General features: G+C 38.6%; 1 protein-coding gene across 2 annotated transcripts in view; it reads right to left on the bottom strand.

Annotated features, from left to right (window-relative positions):
- Positions 1 to 20677, bottom strand: part of FAM117B (family with sequence similarity 117 member B) — a 74100-nt gene extending 53423 nt beyond the window's left edge. For both annotated transcript variants that reach the window (XM_026492154.4, XM_057304105.1), the window contains exon 1: positions 19986 to 20677. In XM_026492154.4, coding sequence (XP_026347939.2) covers positions 19986 to 20589 — 604 coding nt within the window. In that variant the 5' untranslated portion in view covers positions 20590 to 20677. The remainder of the gene's footprint in view (positions 1 to 19985) is intronic.
- Positions 20678 to 24139: the final 3462 nt, after the last annotated feature.

Below are 24139 nucleotides of genomic sequence, written 5' to 3'. Positions count from 1 at the left end.
TGTACAGAGTATGATACCATTCTACTAAATTTGCCAAAAATTTATAAAATATATGTATGAAGGAATGCCTGGGTGGCTCAGTCAGTTAAGGTTCTGCCTTTGGCTCAGGTCATAATTCCGGGGTCCTGGGATAGAGTCCTGCATCGGGCTCCTTGCTCCACAGGGAGTCTGCTTCTGCCTCTGCCTGCAGCTCCCCCTGCTTGTGCACGCGCACTCTCTCTCTCCCTCCTCTCTGACAAATGAATAAACAAAATCTTAAAAATAAATGAATAAAAAATAAAATAAAATATATGTATGCATGTGGGGTATGTGTGCAGGAGTGTATCACTATATAAAAATTCTGCAAGAATATCCAAAAAACTGTTATTAAGGGGCCATGGAGAAGAGTATTTACTGTCCATTTTAAATCCTTCCATGAAGCATGAGCTTCTTTTAATCATGTACACATATTATTATTATTTTGAAAAATTAAAAATATTTGAAACCAACATATTACCAGATGCTATGCTCATTTACAGTCCGTTGGGATCAGCAGGTTCTAAAAAGCAATCAGAAACCTAATGAGTCTTAAGAAGGGAGAAGAACAGATTGCTCTGAAAGCTTGTGAAACAGGAAGTGTCATCAAGCTAAGACCTGAAGAATTAGCACGAGTTAGCTAGGTAGGAAGAGTTCTTCAAGCAAAGAAGAAAGGATGTGCAAGGGACATGAAAAGAGTAATGTTTGATCAAGAAGTCAAAACATAGTCAATATGGCAAGGACACAGAGATAGAGTATGGCTAACTTCCTTTCTTCTTATCCTGATGAAAGCCCACCCACTCTTAAGACCCAGTTCAAGCATCATATCCAAGAAACTTTCCCCAACTTTCCGGGCCAAATATATTTCTTCTGTTTCTATTAGCACTCAGTATACGCCTGAGCATTTGTCACACAGTCTACTGAACTCAACTGTCTTTCACACTATCCTATAAGATCCCTGAAGGGATTTCATGTCTCCTTTGTCAATTATAGAATACAGCAGGGGTCAGCAAACTATGACCACGGGCCACCTAGCTAAGAATGAGTACTTCCATTTCTAGAAGGTTGGAAAAAAACACCAAGAGTATTTTGTGACATGTGAAAATTATATGAAATTCAAGTATTAGTGTCTGTAAATAAAATGTTATTATAACATAGCCACATTCATTTATTTACGTGTCACCTATGGCTGCTTTTTTGCTACAATGTCAAGAGATGATCGTGACAGAAACTATATGGCATACAAGTTCAAAATATTTACTGTCTGGCCCTTTCCAGAAAAGGTTTACCCACTCCTGGTAAGCCTAATATCTGACATAATGTCCCTGAGCTTTCTTTACAGTCTTCCTATTTGAAAGCTGAGTAGGCTAGGGAACATCAGAAATTCCAGGGCAGTAATGTACACTTAATATTGTAATTTCTTCTTTGGAATATAAAGTAAACACCTATTGTTTTCTTAACTATAGTCTCCTATAGAAACCAAAGTTCTACTAAAATCTCGACAATTTCTTTTCTTTTTTTTTTTTTTAAGTAGTCTCTATACCCAGCATGGAGCCCAAAGCTGAGCCTACACTCACAACCCTGAGATCAACACCTGACTTGAAATCAAGAGTCGGAGCTTAACCAACTGAGCCACCGAGGCACCCCAACAGTTTATACTTTCTAAACATAATTACAAATATTTTCCATTTTGAAGAGAACATGTTTCACATCAAAATAAGATTTAATGTTAAAGTCATCTAAAAGAAACACAAAAATGTATCCTGAGCTGAGGCCTCATGTTCAACATGCTCTCCTCTACTGGCTGTTTTCCTGTAATCATTTTTCAACTTAAACTGAGGAGGATTTTCCCGTATATTGGGCAAAGGTGAGGTGTTCACTTCCTCATCATTGTGTGTTTGAAATGTTAAGCACAGAGGCCTTTTATCTAAGCCCCCTATAATAAAACTAATACAAACCTTATTTAAAAAATTTTTAGACTGGATTAGAGAACATACTGGAATCCATGAAAATTACTAAAGTTTTATATGAAACTGTACTTTTTAATCATGTAGAATAAATTAGCCACTGGAAAAGCCTTTTTTTTTTTTTTTTTTTTAAGATTTTACTTATTTATTTAGAGAGAGGGAGAGGGAGAGTGAGCACAAGCAGGAGGAGGGGCCGAGGGAGAGAAGTAGGCTCCCTCGGCTGAGGCAGGGAGCCCTACATGGGGCTGGAGCTCATGACCCTGAGATCATTACCTGCACCAAAATAAAGAGTCGGAGGCTTAACAGACTGAGCCACCCAGGTGCTCCTGGAAAAACCTTTTTGAAAACGTTTACAACACTAGGTAGTGCCAAAACTTTATTTAAAGAGAAAATTAAGAAATTCCACTGCATTTCTTTGCTAGAAGATAAATTAATGACATAGGTAAGAATCTTCAATTTTTAACTGCCCTTATTTTTACTGTCTGTGATGTATCCATCAATAAAGGAAACACTAATTAGTTATACATTCTCAATATACAACTAAGAGGAAAAAATGCAATTTACAGGTCTTAGAGCCCATCATTAAAATTAATGAAATCTTGGGGTACCTGGGAACCCAAACTAGAACACCATGTAACATTAACTTCTAAAACTATGTCTTTATACTCTACAAGACTACAACTTTCCTGTCAATAAGGCAAATAATGTGGGAAACAATACACTGAATCATTAAATTATTTATCTGGCTCTTTGGGCATCAAACTGAAGACAGCAATTACGCTTGATTTAGAAACTAGGAGAAAGACCAACACTTTCAAGCTTTCAAAGCTAAACTGTTGGCATATTTGGTAAGTTTATTTGAAACACTGAATACAAGGACTCAAACTTCAAAATGTAAACATCAGGGAAGAGCTACCATCTGCCTGTATAGTATATACTCTCCCCGCACCTCTCCTTCTTTTGATAAGACTCTGGTCTCTGAACAGCATGTATAAATGACCCAGACTTGGTTAAAAATAGTACCTCATCCTTTTGGGTGCAGTAACTGGTTCTGGAATGGGCACAAAACCGAAGTCCTTCCCTGGCATAAGTTTAAGCTGGAGTGGGTAGGGAAGAAGCCCATTTGCCTCATGGGTCTTGCAGATGAAAATACAAGTCTGGAATGGTCTGCGGCCTTGTTGCCAGCTATGGAGAGAAAGTTCCTACACTAGAAAGTATGATCCTTGAGGACACAAACTTACTCTGTTTTATTTGCTTCAATTGTTTCTCCAGCAACTAAAATTGTGTCTAGCCCATAGTAGATACTCAATAAATAACTGTTAATTTGAGACAGTAGAACAGAGTGAAGCTAACAGACACAGATGAAAGATTAAGGGATTATTACAAAGTATCCTGAAAACATTTCATCCTTGTGGACAGATCTATCCAAGTTCTTGGTTATTCAGAATTTTATCAATTCTACTGCCATTCTTCTTAGAAGTTGGGCTATTATTTGCAACCAAGAGTCTAAAAAAATACTACCTCAAGCAAACAAAGGAAAAAATTAACAAATGGATAAAGCAAATTGGTGATTTTAACATTTCTTCATCTTTGACCTAATAAAACACTGAAAGATAAGGATTCCAAAGGAAAAAAAGCAACAGTCATCTACTGTCTTTTCTGAAGGATGATTTAAGGAAATACTTTCACAATGACATGCCTGAAAATTCCATCTGAAACAATGTGAGGAACATTTCTCTTAGTTATGTTCCCTTTTGGCCAAAATATCTCCATGAATAGTTTTTATAATTTAAGCTTAATTCAGTTAACAGACTAACTTTCAAAAAGCAATCTGAATAATTTTGGCAGAAAATATCTTCTGGTTCATCTCCCTTCCCTCTGCTTTCCAAAATAAGCAAACTTTATCCTCTCTTGATTACTTATTTTGCAAAGCTGGTATTTTTTATTGCCCTTCTGGCAATAAAAACAAAGATTTCCAAAAGTAAAAAAACTCACTGATTTCCGCACTCACTGACTGACAAACCTGTTGGCAAATAAACACACTGATGTTACATCAGAACTATTAAAACATACTTTTTTTTTTCAATTACAATTTTTCCTCCTTGAATCACCACTGCTTTATTTTTGAAATCATGTCTGTTTTGAAATTTCTAACAGCATTACAATATAATATTTGTGTTTACCATATATTGGTGTGATTTTAAAACACTGAAAAATATTTCTACTTGAAATGCCCTGTTTTCCAACCTGTTCGACTAATTTTTCCAGAGCGCTCTATTCACTGATTTATCAGTGTATTTATTCTCTCTGTTTCCAAGACTACTCCTATACCAGACAATCTTAGAGGCACTCACTACTAGATACTACTCCAACTAGAAGCAAGAAGGAAGGAACTTCTGGTATACCATATGCCTTATTTTTGTGTTCTTTCAAACCATCCAGCTTAGTATGATAGCTATTTGTAATAATTATCCAATGTTGGCTAAATTACATTAAATAATACTGTGATAAAATTTAAAAACACAGGCCTTGGGGCGCCTGAGTGGCTCAATCAGTTAAGTATCTGCCTTCAACTCAGGTCTTGATCCCAGGAACCTGGGATCAAGCCCTACTTCTCCCTTTCCCTCTGTCTTCCGCCCCTTCCCTACTGTCTCTCAAATAAATGAATAAAATCCTTGAAAAAAACAAAAAACAGGTCCCGAAATGAAATAGAAGTCGAAATCCCACATTTAGTAATTCTCTGAAATACTAAATGACTTAACTCTCTGGGCCTAAGAATTCTCATTTATGAAATGTGAATAAATACAGCCTAATCTGGAGGCGTGCATCCAATGCAAGAGGCATAAATTCAAACACACTTTCCTCTTTCTTTGATCATACAGAAAATAAGAAAACTTCACCCCAAATCCAATGCTCTGTATTACACTCCAAATAATGCCTCTTTTAAATCCTCATGTCGGATGAGAATCACTACTAATCTCTCTTAAAAATATAAAACAGAATATTTTAAAAACTGTATTTCCTAAATGTTTAGATATTCTAGATAAACTAAGTTTATGCATGTAGGGTAGTTCTGCCCATTGATGTGACAGGTGCCTCTCAATAAAATCTTTACAACCTAATTATTTTGACAAGCCATACATACGCTGATTTGATGGTCTACCACTAGCGTCTGTATTATTCCATAACCTCATCCACTACTCTTCTGTGGTTCAGCTATGCCAGATGTCCACTTCACTACCTATCCTTACCCACCACTATCCCCAAGGCCTCAAAAGATGGAAACCTAGCAGAAATAAACAGAGCCAGCATACCTCTTCAACTAGAATAATCCAATATAAGTTATTTATTTTAACTTAGACCCTTAAATGTCATAGTGGGGCCCAATGGCTATGGTTCATCTTGAGATTGGTCTAAACATAATACAAAAAGTACCAACCATGGGGCGCCTGGGTGGCTGCATCGTTAAGCGTCTGCCTTCAGCTCAGGGAGTGATCCTGGCGTTATGGGATCGAGCCCCACATCAGGCTCCTCTGCTGGGAGCCTGTTTCTTCCTCTCCCACTCCCCCTGCTTGTGTTCCCTCTCTTGCTGGCTGTCTCTCTGTCAAATAAATAAATAAAATCTTTAAAAAAAAAAAAAAAAGAAGTACCAAGGGCACCATGACAATGCTGTTCCTCTAGATGTAATTACTTTCTTCAGTGAACTTAAGAACAGAACATCACTTCTACGAAAATAGAGAACACATACATAGAAGAAGCTTTCTCTTAGCCAGCTCAAAGAGAAAAATTTACCAGAACAGTCCAAATAGAGGACTGGAGCAAGTGGAAATAGCTTTAATGCTGTGTTTTTAATCTTTCTTTTTTTAACATTTAACTCCATTGTAAATCACTGCTATAATACAAATAGATTTTTTTTAAAAGGGAGAGAGCATGTCTGTGTGTGGGGTTTGGGGGCAGAGGGAAAGAGAATCTTAAGCAGAGTGCAGAGCCCCACCCAGGGCTCGATCTCATAACCCTGAGATCATGACCTCAGCCGAAATCAAGAGTCAGACACTTAACCAACTGAGCCACCCATGTACCCCTAAATAGATATTTTATTGGCCCTTTTATTACAGAAATGGAACATTCTATTTCAAAGTATTCAAAAAACAGAACTGTTTAAGAAGAAAGTGAAAGTTACCTGTATTGCATTCCCCCATCCAATCAGCAGAAACCCGGCTAGCAGGTAAGAATGCCTAACACTTTTCAGAATATAAATGTACATATGTACACACTCAGATACAATTAAAACAAAACAGATGCGCCAGTTAGAGCTTCTTTAACTCAAGTCTTTTGTCCCTACATTCTCAGCCAAAGCTATGAGTGTATGTATATATGTGAGCTTGTAACAATAGTTTTTTACAAAGTATTTTCCAGCACAAACTCTGTTGAGTCAACTTAGTTTTTGATTAATTTATTGAAGACCATAAATTATTTTTTCCAATCTTCATATTTATTTTACTAAAATAATTTTCTTCCATTTCAACTGCCTTTAATAGAGAGCTTACAATAAAGACCCAATCTGCCTTTGACTATATCAAATTTTAAGCAATTAGAAGCTTTATCATCGAGATTTCTTCTGAAACAATCATTACTATTATGTCAAATTTTATAAGGGCAAATTGTGCAGATACATACTATCATATATAATCTATATAGGGTTTTCAACATATAAAGATGCAATGACAACATAAAAGATAACGTAAGAGTCCAAAAGACACAACTGATTAAAGAATTTCTACCTTTTACTTGAAGAATATAAAAAGTTAGTTATCTATACTGTAATCCCCATAGCTACCAACAAAAAATCTATATAAAGAGATAGTCAAAAAGCCAATATATAACTTAAAATGGATTACTAAAAAATAGTCAAGTAATCCAAAGGAAGATAGATAAGAGGATGACACAAAAAACAGAAGAGAAAACAGAGCAAACAGAACAGCAGGCCTATAGCCAAACATAATAATTGCACTAAATGTAAATGATCCAAACACATTAAAAAACAGAGATCATCAGGCTAAATTTAAAAAAAAAAAACATACTCTGTGGCCCCTGGCTGGCTCAGTCAATAAAGCATGCTACCCTTGATCTCAGGGTCTTGAGTTCAAGTCCCACAACTGGGCATAAAACCTACTTTAAAAAACAAACAAACAAAAAAAAAACCAAGACCCAACTATATGCTGTCTATAAGACAACCCACCAAATACAATGCAGATAAGATGGAAATACAGAATAATATAGAAAGGATGGAAAAAATAGACCACACGCAAACATTAATCAAAGTAGATTTCAGAACAATTAGAATTACCAGAGATAAAGAAAAAGGTCAATCCCAAAAGACACAATGATTCTAAATGTTTCTGCAGATTAAAAAATAAGTGTCAAAATACATGAAGCCAAAGCAAACAGAAATGGAAGAAAAGTCCACTATCATATTTGGAGAATTCAACTTCTCTCTCAGGAATTGATAAAACAAGTAGACTGAAAATCTGCAATACAGAAGAGCTGAAAACTGTCAATCAATTTTACCTAATTTAAATTTATAGAACATTCCACTCAACAACAGCACAATACACATGGGCACATTTGTCAAGGTAGATGAAACACTTATCAAGGCAGATCATATCTAGGTACATAAAACAAACCTTAAAATATTTAGAAGTGAAATTATAGAAAGTATGTTCTCTGATACAGAATCAAACTAAAAATCAATAAAAGAAAGCTATCTAGAAAACCCTCCAACAAAATTTTTTAAATAACTCATGAGCCAAAAAAAGAAGTCTTGGGGAAACTAGAAAAGATTCTGAACTGAATTAAATGAAAATACAAAATATCAAACTTTCATGGTATGTTAAAATTTAATTTAAAAAATTAAATAAAATTAAATAAATAAAAAAAATTTTAAAAGATGCTTTCTACACAGTGTTGGTTCACAGAATTAAGAATTTGGCACTTTTCTCATGCTTCCACACATACATTTGAAAACACTTCTATCTCCATGAAAGAAGATGTTAGTTGAAAGATGCTTTCTAACAGTGTTGTTTCACAAAGTACTAAATAAAATAAAAATAAAATTAAAAAAAAAAATTTTTGTGGGATGCAGCTAAACTGCGCAGAGAAAAATGTACAGCATTAAATGCTTCTATTAGAAAAGAAGGTCTCAAATCAGTAATTTAAATTTCCATCAGAGAAGCAGATAGGAAAAGAGCAAATTCAACCCAAAGCAGGTAGAACAAAGAAAATAATAAAGACAGGAGCAGAAATCAATGGAACAGAAAAATAACAATGTAAATGAAACCAAAAACTGGTTCTTTGACAAGATCTACAAAAATGATATACCTAAGACTGACTATAAAAAAAAAAGGCACAAATTTCTAATACCAGGAATGAAAACCCTCAAATATCCTTCAACTGGTCAAAGAATAAACAAATTGGGGTACATCTATATAATGGAATACTACTCAGATATAAAAAGGAATGCACTACTGATACATGCAATAACATTAATGAATCTTTTTTTTAAGATTTATTTGAGAGAGGGATAGAGAGAAAGACAGCACAGGGAGGGACAGAGGGAGAGGGAGATAAGCAGACTCTACTAAGTGCAGAGCTCAACATGGGGGCCAACACAGGCCAGATCTCACAACCCTGAATCACGACCTGAGCCGAAATCAAGAGTCAGATGCTCACCCAACTGAGCCACTCAGGCACCCCACATTAATGAATCTCAAATGTACTGTGCTAAGTAAATGAAGCCAGACTCAAGAAACAAAATACTGTGTAACTCATTCTTATGATGTTCTGAAAAAAGTAACACTACAGCAACCAAAAACAAATCAGTGGTTGCTATGGCTTAGAAGTAAAAGAAGAGGCTTTCGGCTTAAAAAGGCATGAGAAACATTTATAGGTAATAGAAACACTCTATACATTGATCATGGTTGCAGTTATCAAAATTTACACAGCGGTATATTTAAAAGGATGAATTTTAGTTTAAAAGGATGAATTTTAGTTTATGTAAATTTTACCTCAAAAACTGGATACCCCACACACCTGCCAATAGTGGGCACCTGTATGGCTCAGTCGGTTAAGCATCTGTCTTCAGCTCAGGTCATGATCCTGGGATCGAGTCCTCCGTTGGACTCCCTGCTCCACAGGAAATCTGCTTCTCCCTCCCCCCCCCCAACTCACTCTTTCAATCCTCTCTCTCACTCTCTCTCTCAAATAAATAAAATCTTTTAAAAAATTAAAAAAAAATAAAAACAGGAGTAGCTAAAAATGTTAGTTACACCCTCAATGAATAAAGTGGTCAGTCAATAGATACAGAGTTAAAAGACTCCACATAAACAGTGAATGAGCATTTTAAAAGAATACTCAACCCTGTTATTAGTATTATTTTCTTATTAAATGGCATTAAGTAGCTACTATATGAGGATGATTAAAACATTATCTCAAATACTCACTATGACCATAGGAAATATGTAAGGAAATACAAATGAAAACTATGATGTAGTACGCTGTTGTACACACTGAACTGGTAAAGCTAAAGAAAAGGCATGAAGTCTAATTCTGACAAGGCGTCACAGCAACAGGTAGATACACTCCTTTCTGGTGACAGCGTCAAGTGATTCAGTCCTTTTTTGGAAAGCAATACTACAAAGCATCACATTACTTAAAACTTCACTCAATAATCTCAATCCTGGGACTTTTTTCTAAAGAGGATACACATAAATGTATACTCATACTAGCCCCCAAATACATAAATTTACAAAAATTTTTATTAAAGTAATTTATAAGGAGGAAAATAGAAATAAATGTCCACTAAAAAGGAGAACTGTTAAACCAAAATTTATAAACTTGGTAGAGATTTCAACCTAATATACAAATAGCATATCATATTATACTTTCTTACCTTTTATTTGACAGTTCAGACTCATTAAAAAAATTTATGTCACTTCACATATATTTTTTTTAAATGGTACAGGTCTGACATCTATAGAGGGTTTGTTTTAGCTTTATTTTAAAAGCTTAACATTACATGGGTTGCCTGGATGGCTCAGTTAAGTATACAACTCTTAACTTTAGGTCAGGTCATGAACTTAGGGGTTGTGAGACCAAGCCCTGCATCAGGCTCCACGCTGGACAGAGAGCCTGCTTAGGATTCTCTCTTTCCCTCTCCCTCTGCCCCTCACACACCGCCCACTCTCTCCTAAAATTAAAAATAAAAAAATTTTAAAAATAAAAAAATAAACCTTAACATTACATTTTTAAAAGCTTTACAAAGGGGGAAACTATTCCATAATATCTTACTATACTTAGTTTTAAATCCAGTTAGCAATTAAAAGTATACTATTAATTTAAAAAGTATCAGTCAAGAGGGTGTAGATGGACCAGAATATTCTAATGAACTGTTACTAGAAATATACAACTTTCCAGTATTAAAGGACTTTCCAACAGGAGGGCCCCAAGGATTTCTGAAGATACTATACTCAATAGTGAGCTAGCAGTATAGTCTTCATACAAAAAGTTCATTTATAAAACAACAAACAGTACTCAAACCAGACAAAATCCAGTGTACTCAAGGCTTCCAACAAATAGGGAAAAAACAGGCAAAAGACAAACAGAGGATGAGGCACGGGTCTTCACAAATATTGTTTAAAAGACAGGAATCCATCCATTCATTCATCTGAACAAAATTTTTACTGGGTCTTATTTAAATCTTGCAAGTTCTCCCTACCCCAATTCCCCCCAATTCAAGGGAGTACAGAGGCACTGGGTGGGCCACATGGTATTTTAAAAAAATTGGTTGGGAGACTGTCCAAAGATACGGGTTCTAAACCTTTCTTATACAAGAAACAACATTTCTGAAGTAGATCAGGTGCATTCCTATGACACTAAATCAATTCCCAGGAGCAGACATTCCAAGAATTCTTAGGGATATCATTAATGGCAACTGCTTTCTAGAGAAGTGAAGAATGTCTACCTACAAATCACTTAGCAATCCCTGTCTATACATAAAACACTCTAATTCTCCTTAGTCCCATATGGCCATTATCAGGTTTTTGCCATTAAATACTACTCTTCTTAGTAATGTCATATATTTTCTTGTTTTTACTATTAACCCTTGAATATTGCAAAATTCTATATTGCCTCTCTCTCTAATTCTTTAGTAAGTCCAGGGATGTCTTCTTTATACCTTATAAGCTGCGCTGCACAGAGTGAGCTTAAGTTCTAAAATAATATGAAGAGACATCACTCACCCTTATCTTTAGAAGTATCAGTACATGCACAATGGGAAAACATAAATAATGTGAAATGGTTTTCCAGAAACTACTAGAGCTCAGTAAATCCCAGTATAACACTAAGTAAAATAACAACTTTTAAGAATGCTAAATTAGAAGGGTATATGTAAAAAAAATTTATCTTCCAAAATGTCCATGTTATTATTAAAAATGTTAGTGCACCATCTCCAAAAGTATATGGTCTATTCTGTATGCATACAGAATATAGTAGCATTTATGAAACCAGTTGTCATTAACAACATTATTAGCTTAATCACCCAACTAGGTCAAAAATCTCAGCCATCATTATGCTCTCTCATTTCCCTCATCCCTCAAATATAATCAGTTAAGAAGTCCTATCAATTATTTTCTTCTCAAATAAGCCCTTTTTCATTCACACTACAAGCACTCTATTTCACACAATTTAAGAGTGCTAAAGACAGTAAAAACGAGTAAATATAAAATACTTTTTATTTTTAATTGCTTATAAAAGATAATCATCTAAAGTAAAAACAGTAACAATGTATTATAGGGTTTATAACAGAGAAGCAAAATATTTGACAATGAGAGCACAAAGGATGGGAGGCAGGATATGGAAGGATATTAATAGAAGATTATAACCTGAAATATTAGACAACAGAGATACAGAACATAGCCATCACAGCAGGAAAGTTCTCTTGGACAGTGCTGCTTGAATGCAACTACTAACAGCATGGTAAAACGAGATATAATAATAGTGGACATAAAATGGAATCATAAAAAAATAATAATCCGGGGCGCCTGGGTGGCATAGCAGTTAAGCGTCTGCCTTCGGCTCAGGGCGTGATCCCAGCGTCATGGGATCGAGCCCCACATCAGGCTCCTCCGATATGAGCCTGCTTCTTCCTCTCCCACTCCCCGTGCTTGTGTTCCCTCTCTCGCTGGCTGTCTCTATCTCTGTCAAATAAATAAATAAAATCTTTTTTAAAAATTTATTAAAAAAATAATAATAATAAATAAATAAATAATAATCCAAAGGAAGATAAGGGGAAAAAAAACATAGGCTCCTGGAAGTCAAGTATGAACTGATATCAAGTCCTGAAATGTATTTGACAACAGAAAGAAAAATGTATATCTCTGGCCAAGAAATTTCATTTCTAAGAATTCATCCTACAGATAAACTCTTAAGGACACAAAGAAGTATAAACAAGAATATTCAACATAGTATACCACTGAACAGCAAAAATTGGAAATGATCTAAATGTTCAAAAAAAGCCCAATTAAATAATGAGTGGTAAATAAACCTGTAAGCAGTCATATACATACACATTTGAATATGCCATAGAATGACTCTGGAAAAAACCAACCGAATTTCTCTGAGAATAATGAACTTAAAGACAAGTATGGAGAAGACTTCTTATTGTATTTTCTTTTACCATTTATAATTTTTTTTTATCACGTGTATATATTATCCGCAGGGAAAGAAAGGAAAGGGGGGGGAATACATGCTAGCAGGTAGACTAGAACATACAACTACAAAATCAGCTCTTTAAGAGCAAGACTTCCAAAAAATATCTGTTTACTTCCAAAAGAATTTTACATTAGCTCATAAAGAAGAATGGTCAACTAAAAATTTCATGTAGTTTTTTTGGAATAAACTATAGTTAATTTCACCTCCACTATGCAAGCCTTTAACAGAAAGCTGTTGTATTATATTCCTATAATACTGACGAAATAGAAAGATATAACCCACAAGGACAACAGACAGGAAAAAAGACAACAGCAGGAAAGATGTTTCAGCCAAATTTTGAAAGCAAATATATTAGGTGATAAATTAGCTCCAATTTGATTATGAACGCAACCCAAGATTTCCTGAACTGTCCAACAGAAGCTCTAGATTTTGGTGCAAAGGAAAGTGTCTTGCCATTCACGGGAAAGCAATGAATAATTTGCTGCATTTTCAACTTCTTTTATGAATAAACAAACTTTTTCTTGTGTAACGAGCATCAAGAGCAAGGAAAAAAATGTTTCATTTCATTTGAAAATGAAATGTGGGTGTGCTCATTTCAAGTTCAACCCAGAATTGAGTATTTGTACAGCAAAACCGTACATGTATTGCCTTAAAGAGATAAATTTTGTTTTTATTTTTCAAACATCACTTTTTATGTATAAGTCTATAAAAGAGATCAAGAAACCAACAGATGTGTAGAATTCTGCATAACTTACATTTGAGACAGATCATATTACTCAGAAAGAATTCTTTCAAACTATTATACAAATTGTGTCTCAGGCTAGATCTTTTTCAGATTATCTTGGCTTATGGTTTTCATAGTTTTATCGCACAACTTTGTCAATAAATTTTCATGTTGTAAAAACTAACTTTACTAACTTTATTTAAATTAAATCTACTGAGTCTACCTTTAGAAAAATTAAATCTCATTTGGCTCAAGCCAATTATTTAAGCAAAATGTATTGTGGTTGTCTTAGAATTTTAAAAATCCATGAAAGGGAAAGAGATTGGGATGCCTGGCTGGCTCAGTCAGTGGAGCATGCAACTCTTGATTTTTGGGTCATGAGTTTGAGCCCCATGTTGGGCACGGAGCTTGAAAGAGGGAGGGGAAAAGGCAGGAAAGAGAGGGAAGAATGGAAGGAATGAAGAAAGAGGGAGAGAAAGAGAAAGGAAGGAAGGAAGACTGATTTCAAGAAAGGTAAGCTAAATTATGTTTTTCTCCAAGAAGAGGTAGGGGGGAAAATGATACAAAATGAATAAACTTATAATACATTGGTCAAATAGATCCACAGAGAAATCAGTCTGTACTCAGAAAAGCATTAATTATCATCATACCATTATATCTCAGCTTAGTGATCATGAAAGCAGGGGTTCCTCAAGAAACAAATTATTTCCAAAGCAAAAAGACTGGGAAAAACTGCTTTAGACAGATTAACTAGGCAGGCCCCAGACTTAAAAGATACCAGACATATCCTCAGGCATGATACTGTAGAACTCTTCCCTGGGAAACCTGGCAGAGAAAAAAAACCTACATTAGAAAGCCCTTTTGTCATCATTCTCTTGTAAGATCCTCTTGTCTACCATCCTGACCTAGCCAGACAGAACACCTAATCAGCATTTTCGGGTCTTATTTAAATATTAATAGAAAACTAATGACACTTTTCACATGACAGACAAAGTTCAAGACAGAAAGAGCTCTGCAGATAATGCAGAGGGCAAAACAAACAAAAAAAAAACTTTGAGGGTATTTACACCTTTTATAAACATTTTTATAAGACCCTGACAATCCGACAGCCAGGTAAGTTCTCTTGAAAAACAAAACTATGATGACCAAGATTTAAAAATCAACTGAATGGACAGAAGATAAAATAAAGCTGCTAGAAAGAACAAAAAGATAAACTAGGACAGAAATAAGAAAAGTATTAGTTCAATTCAAGATGTCCCACATAGCAGGGGTTCCAAAAAGACACAACAGACAACAGAAAGGAGAAATGATAAAAAAAATTTCCCCAGAAACAAAGAGTACTAAGAGTTGAAAGGGACTGCCTCTAGGGGCAGGAAGTAGGAGTAGAGAGAGATGTGTCAGGAAAACATTTTATTTGATTATAACTTCAGTGTTGTTGTTGTTTTTTTTTTAAGATTTTTTAAGTGATCTCTACACCCAACATGGTGCTTGAACTCACAACCCCAAGATCAAAAGTCGCATGCTCTACCGACTGAGCCAGCCAGGAGTCCCAGTGCTATTTGATATTTTTAATTACATAAATGTACTGCGATAAAAACAAAATTTAAGTTTAAAAATACAGTACTAGAATATGCCCTCTTTTTTCTTCAAGAGTGTGGACATGGAAGTAGATGACTTTCTCAACTTCCTTCCCTTCTACTGCTTCCTTCCCTTCTCTTGCTAAGTTATCTGTCATTTTAACCCACCCTTACCACCTTCTCATCCTCAGAGAAAGAAGTGTCCTCAGTCGTTTCTGAGATTTCCAGACTCTCCATGTGCCGGATCCCACTGCCACTCACATTTTCCATGACCTTGCTCCATCTATTTTCATTTTCTCTTACACTTGCAGTCTCATTCTCCTCTGAATCCTTTCCCCACACCCAAAAAACATGCTTAAGTTTTCCCCATCCTATAAACAAATGAACCTTAGCTCAACTTTTCATCCTGTTTTGTCACTTTCCTTCCTTTCGGTGACGTAAGAGTAATTTATACTCAAGAGTAATTTCTAATCATTACCCTTACTTAATAACCCTCACCTATCACTTTAATTCAATTTCTGTCCCCCATAAACTACTCTCTCTCAGCGATCATCAACTGACTGAAATGCCAAATTCAAAAGCCTATTCTCCAGGGTCACCCTACTTGTTCTCTTCACAGAATCTGAAAATCTTTATCAGCCCCTCCTTCAAATCCAAGGAGAGAGGAGCTAATACTGAGAGATTACCCTAAATAATACTGAGAGATTAAAAGGATTTTATCCTTCTAATAATCCTCTACTGTAAACACTACTAGTATCCTCCCCCCCCCTTTTTTTTTAGAGAGGGAGGGAGAGAGGAGCAAAAGGAAAGGAGAGAGAATCTTAAGCAGGCTCCACGCCCAGTGCGGAGACCAACATGGCACTCAATCTCACAACCCTGACCTGAGCTGAAACCAAGACTCGGACATTTAACCGATGAGCTACCCAGACACCCCGCCAGTATCCCCTTTTTAAAGGTGAAGTGACTTTGCTTAAATAAGTGGTAATCCCAAGATCTAAACCCTGGAAGTCTGCCTGCAGAGCTATTAACCATGGAATACATTCTAATTCATACATTTTCTTCAAGGGTTTTCTGAAAACTTCCCTTTCTACTTAAGAAGAAAAAAAAAAAAAGGAGAGGGAGGGATAGAGCACAAGCAGGCAGAGGGAGAGGGAGAAGCCGGCTCCCTGCCCAGCAGAGAGCCCAACGTGGGGCTCCATCCCAGGACCCTGGGATCATGACCTGAGCTGAAGGCAGACACTTAACCGACTGAGCCACCCAGGCATCCCTACAGAAATGAATTAATGCAAATTCTGCTAGCCAAGATGTTGAACTAATAGTAAGGTTCCACTTCGCCTCATCTTCAACTGTAAAATACAGACATAACAAACCAAAATGATTCCCCTTGAAGGTATGAAGTTAACATCAATCCTTCAAATGTTAGGGAAACACTGAATTCTTAAAGCTGTGTACTTCACAAAGTACCAGAAAGCAGAAGTCTAGATATGAAGTCCTGATAACCTACCTCCTGATTATTAGTCCAGAGAAGTCCATCTCTTGTTGCTGCTCTTGCCACTCCCCTCCCCGATAAACAACCAAATTCATACACAACATAATGTATACAAAGGGGAAAATTAGCAAAATACATATTGCTATCTACAGATCAGTCACACTGCAAAAATAATTTTTATACATACTATACTAGTGTTCTGTAATGAGTTTTCAAACTATTTTCCTTTGGTGCTTCTAGTGCCCGCTTTTCAAATTTAGAGCATAGCAAAAATCACAGGAGGGTGTGGTGGGGGACTTTCAAAGTCTGCATTTTTAGCAAGGGCCCTAAGTAATTCTGATACAGATGAACCACAGACCACACTTGATACAGTTCTGGATGCTCACAGGCAATATTCTCCCCAATCTGAAATTTCAAAGAACCATGAAAACTAGGCGTACACTGGCAATTTATGTTACATCCACTAAAACTAGAAGCAAAACTAATATGATACACAATAGTTAACTTTTATACTGAGGTACTATGCTCAGTATTCTTCAGTTTCCTTTCATTTAATCCTTACCACCATATGAGGCAGATATCATCATCATCTATTTTACAGATAAGAAAGTTAAGGGTTAGAAAGTTACTTACTTACCCATATCACATGGCTTCTAAGTGGTGGAAAACAGATATTAAACCCAGACGGTCTATCCAAAGCCTATGCTAATATGCCGCCTCTCCATTTGTAATATGCCTATCTGACATTTTATTAAGACAAAAGGAGGGAAAGCACAAAAACAAACCTCACCTTCTTCCCCATTTTATCTACAGTTAACACTGTTGCCTAGTTACCTCCTCTAAGTATTTCTCAGTTCCTAATGGCAAACCAGTTTGCCATGGAGATGGCAGGCACTGAAGGTGAGAAGTTTAAAATATGTCAGGGATAGGTGCTTGGATTACTTTATAGTAGTCAAAAGAAGAAAGTTCTGGATTAACAAATGACTATCTTTAACCCTGGGAGAATAAAGCAACTGGATAGAGATGCGGCAGAATAAGGACACCCCCCTAAGGATTCTGAAACCTTCAACTCAGAGGCTTTCAGATACCAGATTCCCTAACAAAGGTTGGGGCATCCAGCTCATTTGATAGACACCTTGAAGTTGGCAGCTTTATCTAGATGGTCCCTGGAATTTGAGTCATATGAGGTTTACAGAACTACAGACCCTTCCCCTCTACTAGTAAAGATTTCTACATTTCACTGAGGCTAGAAACTGGTGATAATTTTCCTTTAATCAAAAAGGGAGTCCGAGTGATTAAAAAGATTCTCCTTTTTCCTTCTTCTCTCCTTCCAGATTTAGTCTGAAGAAAACAGCAAATTATCTAGTTTGTGTTATGAAGACTTGAAATCTGAAATCTGAAAGTCCTACTCTGCATGAAAGCTCACTAGAGTGAAACAAGACATTCCTGGGAAAGAATCTATCAGACACTCACTTCAGTATAACTTAATGACAGACACTATTCCTTTCACATCAAGTTGAGAGTGCTGCACTAGAGGAAAAAGTTTTTATTTTTTGGGTTTTGTTTTTTGTTTTTGGTGGAGAGACGGGGAAGCTTTTGAGAGGGTTAATTTTACAGTATGAATGGAATGATAGACCTGAGACAAGGGAGCTTTGGGAAACATGAAGAGTGGGCACACAAGGAGAACGAGATCCCAGAAAACAGAGTCCTGAAGAGCAGAAGAAAAGAACACCTTCCTCCACTCTTTGCCAACACTTAATTTAACCGTGCTCTCCTCAGGTTGCTGCTCGGCTTTAAGGGTCACACAGCTGAGAGGGTAGCCACATTCTGTTATCAGACTGGGGTCACCACCTTCTTCTTCCCTTCCCCTTTCCACACTATGCTGGCTCCAGAAGGCTGAAGGCAAATTAAAGTAATTATGTTCACCAGGTACATCTAAGAGTTGCTTCAAGACCAAAGCACGTCTAATTTTGCTATGTTATATATATATCCAGGTTCTATCTTATACATCATGAAGCTACCTTCTTGATATAAAAGGCATGGTTTTGGAGTACCACCCAGCAGAATTCAAGCATCAACTTTACCACTTGTTACTTAACTTCTCTAAAATCTACTGTGAGAATTAAAATGAGATCTAGTAGGTAAATCACCAAACATACAGTAGGAGCTCAGTAAAGTGATAACTATTATTTAAGGGGGAAGGGGATTCTAGTACTTTCAACAATAGAAGTTACAAAAAAATACTGCATTTTCAAAAGGTTTAAAACAGTATTCTTTTTCTAATTAGAAAACACTACTGGTCATTTTCCAGAGCAATCTCTCTGAAAAACATATCCATTGTCTAAAATCTTTGATAAAATAAACAGTAAGAAAGATTCATCCTGCTCCCTGCATTTCTGAAGGGACTCTTGAAACCACTAAAAAAATCTTTTATTTGGTTGAGAGGTACTGTACTAAGTTTCCTGAAATTTCCAGTAATTCTGCCTGAAAGATTCTAAAGAAATTCTCTAGACAAGGGAAAAACAAAGGTATATGTCTCTAGTATTACTCCATAAGCTAAAAAACACCCATTTCTTTTTCTTCAGTAGATTCTAAAACGAAGGCAATCAGATGACAAATCTTATCTCTCCACTTTCACAATCTGAATTTCTTTTTGAGTTACTCTTTATGAATGACTCCAGTGGAACCCAACAGCTCCATTCAGAACCTTTTCCAAGAAAGCTCCCAAGTACACAGAAAAATAACAGGGCTTTTTTGGTCCCTAAAATAACAAGCAGACAAACGGTGGATATGTTTTTTTTTAATAAAACAAATAAATGGTTTTACACTAAACAATATCTGTATTTCAGAGATACACCCAGACTCTAAGACAAAGCCCATAAACTTTCCAAAGGAATCTTCCTTCTTTCTCGCTACCCACTTATCAAGTCTAAGGAAATGCTAACACGCTCCCAGCCTCAGGTCTCTTCAGGGATCCAAATCTGCTATGCTAACGAATTCGATCTTTACAATCTGAAACTGTTTTGCGAAAGAGAAATACTTAGCAGCAGACATGTGCTATATTAACATTAACCATGTCACTTAAAGAAAGTGACAAACCACTCCTAGCCTCACACCCAAGGGAGGGTGAGCAGTAACCAGTCGGCGGCCAGAATCCCAGGTTTATCATTAACACGTCCCAGCCCAATCACAAGGTTAGCGGCTGCACCTGCACTATCCCGCACCAGCGCAAGGTCGGCAGAGCAATGAATGAGACAAACAAGGAGCAGTGGAGAGGGCGCAGGGCTCGCCCCGGGACTGAGGCACCGCACCACCCGGGCCCCGCCCTCAGCCCCGCCCCCGGCCGACCCGCTCCGCGGTAGCGCCGCAGTCCCCGCGCGAAAGCAGTGCGCGCCCAGGACCCCTTCCCGCCGCTTTCCCCTCGACGCGCGGTCCCCAGCACGTACCTGCTTTGCAAACGGGGGCGCTTGGGCTCCTCCTCTCCGGGGAACTACGGTTCTGCTCCGGAGACCTTCTCCGGTGCCGGACGCGGGCTGGGGGTGGGGCAGCGCTCACCTCGCCGGTCCACAGGTGGGTGGGCGACGAGGAAGGCGACGACACTGTGCCCAGCAGCGGCGGCGGAGGCTGTGGCCGTGGGGGGCTCCCGCGAGCCCCGGGCGCGGCGCCGCGCGTGGGGCTGGTGCCTCGCGTGGACGTCGCGGACGCGCCCGTCTGCGTGGCCACTGTGGGGCTGGTGCGCGCGGCCGCACTCCCGCCGCCGCGCGTGGGGCTCGTGCTGCGCGAGGCGGTGCGCGGGCCCCCGCCGCCGCCGCTGCTGCCGCCGCCGCCTGAGGGGCCTGAGGCGCCACCACAGCAGCCGCCGTTGTTGCCGCCGCCGCCGCCGTTGCTCCGCGTGGGGCTGCCATGTTGCTGCTGCTGCTTCAGCTGGAACGGAACCGTCGCCCTCATGGGTTGCAGGCGGCTCCCAGCTCCCCCGGCCGTGGCGACCGCACCGCCCCCGAGGGAGCCAGCCGGCGTGGGGGACCCATTGCGCCTCACCCGCTGGGACATGATCCCCCCCTCCCCGGTGACTGGGCGAGACGGGGGGGGTTTGTTGTTGTTGGGTTGCAGGGGTTGGATTCTCGAGGCCCGAGGGAAGGTCCCCGCAACGGGGTGACGAAGCCGGAATCCGGAGAGCAGGGGGCGCCCGGGCCGCGGCCGGCAGCAACGAGGTGGTGCAGCCGCCGCCGCCGCCGCTCCTCCTCATCAACAATAGTGTCTCCTCCGCTGCCCCCGCCCCCCGCGAACGCCCATTGGTGCAGCGTCAGCCGCGCTCGAGCCGCTCCGCCGCGCCCATTGGCTGGTAGCAGCTCGGGTCCCGGGCCCCCGGGGCCTTAGAGAGCCTGGGTTTGCGCGGAGACCGTCTGCTCTTTAAAGAGAAAGAGACCCCGCCCCCCCGGGAAGGGGGAGCGGAGGAAACAGGCCGTGTGTATGTGTAATGTGTGCGCGCGCGTGTGTATGTGTGTGTACACGTGAATGTACGCGTACGCGCGCCTGGCCACGCGCGTCTTTCCCTTCCCACTTGAGGGCGCCCTGGGGACTCAGACTCTGGAATATTTCCAAAGGGACTGTCCCGAACCACAGCGGTCCCCAAGGATGTCTGAAGTCTTTTCCCCATAACTTATTACCTTACCTCAGTTTTAACGCTCAGAGGATGTGTAGTGCATCTCTTTTTGTTCTGTCCTAATTCCGTCAACGTTTGGACAGAGCTCAAAGGAAAAATTTAATTAATCTTATTGGCATATTACACCTCGTCTCATTTTTTGTTTAAATCTCTACAAAGAGCCAAATCTCAGAAAGATTAAAATTGCTGGTTAGAGTATGGTTTTGGATTGTATCTATGAAGTCCAGTTACCAAGTGCTATCGCTACCGTCCTGTACCTCAAGTCATCAAGAATATATTTTAATCAGCTACTGCACAGTTCCTTGATACCTTGGAAAGACGTGCTACCTTACAAGTTTGTAAAGTGCCATAGTTTGCAAGCGGTTTTATTTGATACATTGTTATTTGAGACAGAACTGGACCAGCCATTCATATTTTTGTCTAATGAAGGAAACAGATCTTTGTAGTATGGGCAACAACTCAGGAAGACAGGCAGTAACACTAGTCTAAAATAATCTTAGGAGCTCCTTATCAATAAAGACCAAAAACAAAAAACAAAATACAATAAAAAAAAAAAAAAAAGGAAAGGTAGACCCATACACCACATACTGACTTCTCCTGTCCATAACCTCTTTTTACTGGGTTATTAGATGTACATTCTACACAGACTATGTCTTGTAAAAATGGGAGAGTAAAGGGCACAGTGTGATTTGCTCTGGACCTGAAATTCTACTGGGACCCTGTGCACTGTGGAGAAAAGCCTTTGCAGACCCCGGACCCACCACTTACTCTGTAACCTTAGATAGATCACTAGCCAGTTTTCTTTTCTTTTCTTTTCTTTTTAAAGATTTTATTTATTTGACAGAGATAGAGACAACCGCGAGAGAGGGAACACAAGCAGGGGGAGTGGGAGAGGAAGAAGCAGGCTCATAGCGGAAGAGCCCGATGTGGGGCTCGATCCCACAACACCGGGATCACGTCCTGAGCTGAAGGCAGACGTTCAACCGCTGTGCCACCCAGGCGCCCCCACTAGCCAGTTTTCTTATCTGTAAAATGCAGAACCATCTTCATACAATTATGATTATTAACCAAGTGTTAAATGAGAATATGGTGTGTAGAAGATACTCAGTAATTCCAGAGTCTCCATGTGATTCAAAAGCCCACATCTCTCCTTATCACCCATTCCTCCTCTCTCCCCCACCACAAAAAGGACCCCAAGCCCTTGACCCACGAACCTGCCTTAGGGTGGCTGGTGCTCTGTCTATATCCGACATCGCTACTCATCCCAACAACCTGTGGTAAGACAAAAACAGCTGCTCATGAGACAGGACACACAGGAAACTGCCAACAAGATCCACACAGATAGTGAAGTCCCATTTTAAAACGAGTAGGAGAGAAGGTAAACCTTTAAATAAAGATGTCATGGATGCTGTATCTGACACTTTTGTCCTACACAAAGCAGGAGCTCAATACATACTTACTGAATTAAACTGAGGGAGTTCAGCAGCCCTCGAGTTTGGGGCTTCCCGATCAATTTTCTTTTCCTGATGAGTTCAAGATTATTGTATTTTTGCCTACCCTTTTAATTCATCCCTCCATCCTCAGTGCATTTTTTTCAAATTAAAAATTATTTGAGTATAGGTGATACACAATGTTATATTATTTCAGGTGTGTCTGATCAATTACTTTTGATGTCACCAAGCCAGAGAGCTAGTTGTAGGGGCAAGAGACTTTAAGCTTTTCTGAGCTAATGTGCTGATTTCAGCACATAATTTAATTAGATCAAAGAGTTAAAGTGTCCTTGGCTCAACCATGAGTTCTCCTTCTGCTTCTAGTCATGTTTCTTATAGAAAAAACTCTACAGTTTCAGAAAATGCCTCTTTTTCAGCTTACCTCACTCATCAGTTTAGGGGTTAACGTTAAACAAACGGAAGCACTTTAATTGAAGCACGTATTAACCATTTCAGCCCCTTTGTACTAAAGGATATTTGTGATGGCTTGTAAATAAAACTTTGAAGGTGTGAAATCATCAAAGAAAGCTATATATATATATACATATATATGTGTGTGTGTCTGTGTCTGTGTGTGTCTGTGTGTAAGGTTCTTGGATACCTTAGAACTCTTTTTTTAAATTTTTTTTAAAAGTAGGATCCACGCCCAATGTGGGGCCTGAACTCACGACCCTGAGATCAAGAGTTGCATACTCTACCTACTGAGCCAGCCAGGTGCCCCTGTTTTTAAGATTTAATGGCAATGCATAAAAGCATCATTTACTCTTGCTTTTGACTTCATGACCTGTTGTTGAAGATTCAGAACAATGTGCATCCAGATGATATTGATCTTTAGTTTCCCAGTTTATCTATGAAGTGAATCATTGTATTTCAAGGATCAACAGAATAAACACGTCTCCCTCTGGTTTAACCTTGTTATTAGGATGTCATTCAAATTATGTATGAAGTTGGAAAAGAATCATATTGAAATTGGTTCATCTGTATTTAAAGTCCAGAAGACACCATTACTGATAGGCTCATTTGCTTCTGTGTTTTCTTAACTCTTCAAAGTGATCTTATTGGGGTGCCTGTGTGGCACAGTTGGCTTAGTGTCCAACTCCTGATCTCAGGGTCATGAGTTTGAGCCCCACATTGGGCCCCATGGCCTCTTGGGCCCCACGGTGTGTTGGGCTACATACAGGGTGTAGCACCTACTTAAAAAAAATAAAAAATTAATAAAGTGATCTTATTTTTGTAAAGGAGGGTGGATTCTGAGAAAAAGTTTATTCTTCCTGTATTTTTTTTCTTATAGTTTTAGTGGAGTCGGCCATATCCTTTTATAAATCTCTAAAATGGAACATTATACAACCACTAAAATGATAATTATGAAGTCATAAATTCCTTTTACTTTAAAGAGGAAAAAATAAAATGCATCATTATAACTGCAACAATACAAAAATGTTTATGC

This window comes from Ursus arctos, unplaced genomic scaffold, assembly GCF_023065955.2.
Source record: "Ursus arctos isolate Adak ecotype North America unplaced genomic scaffold, UrsArc2.0 scaffold_1, whole genome shotgun sequence".
Classification (NCBI taxonomy): domain Eukaryota; kingdom Metazoa; phylum Chordata; class Mammalia; order Carnivora; family Ursidae; genus Ursus; species Ursus arctos.
This window is presented reverse-complemented; position numbering and strand designations above follow the sequence as displayed.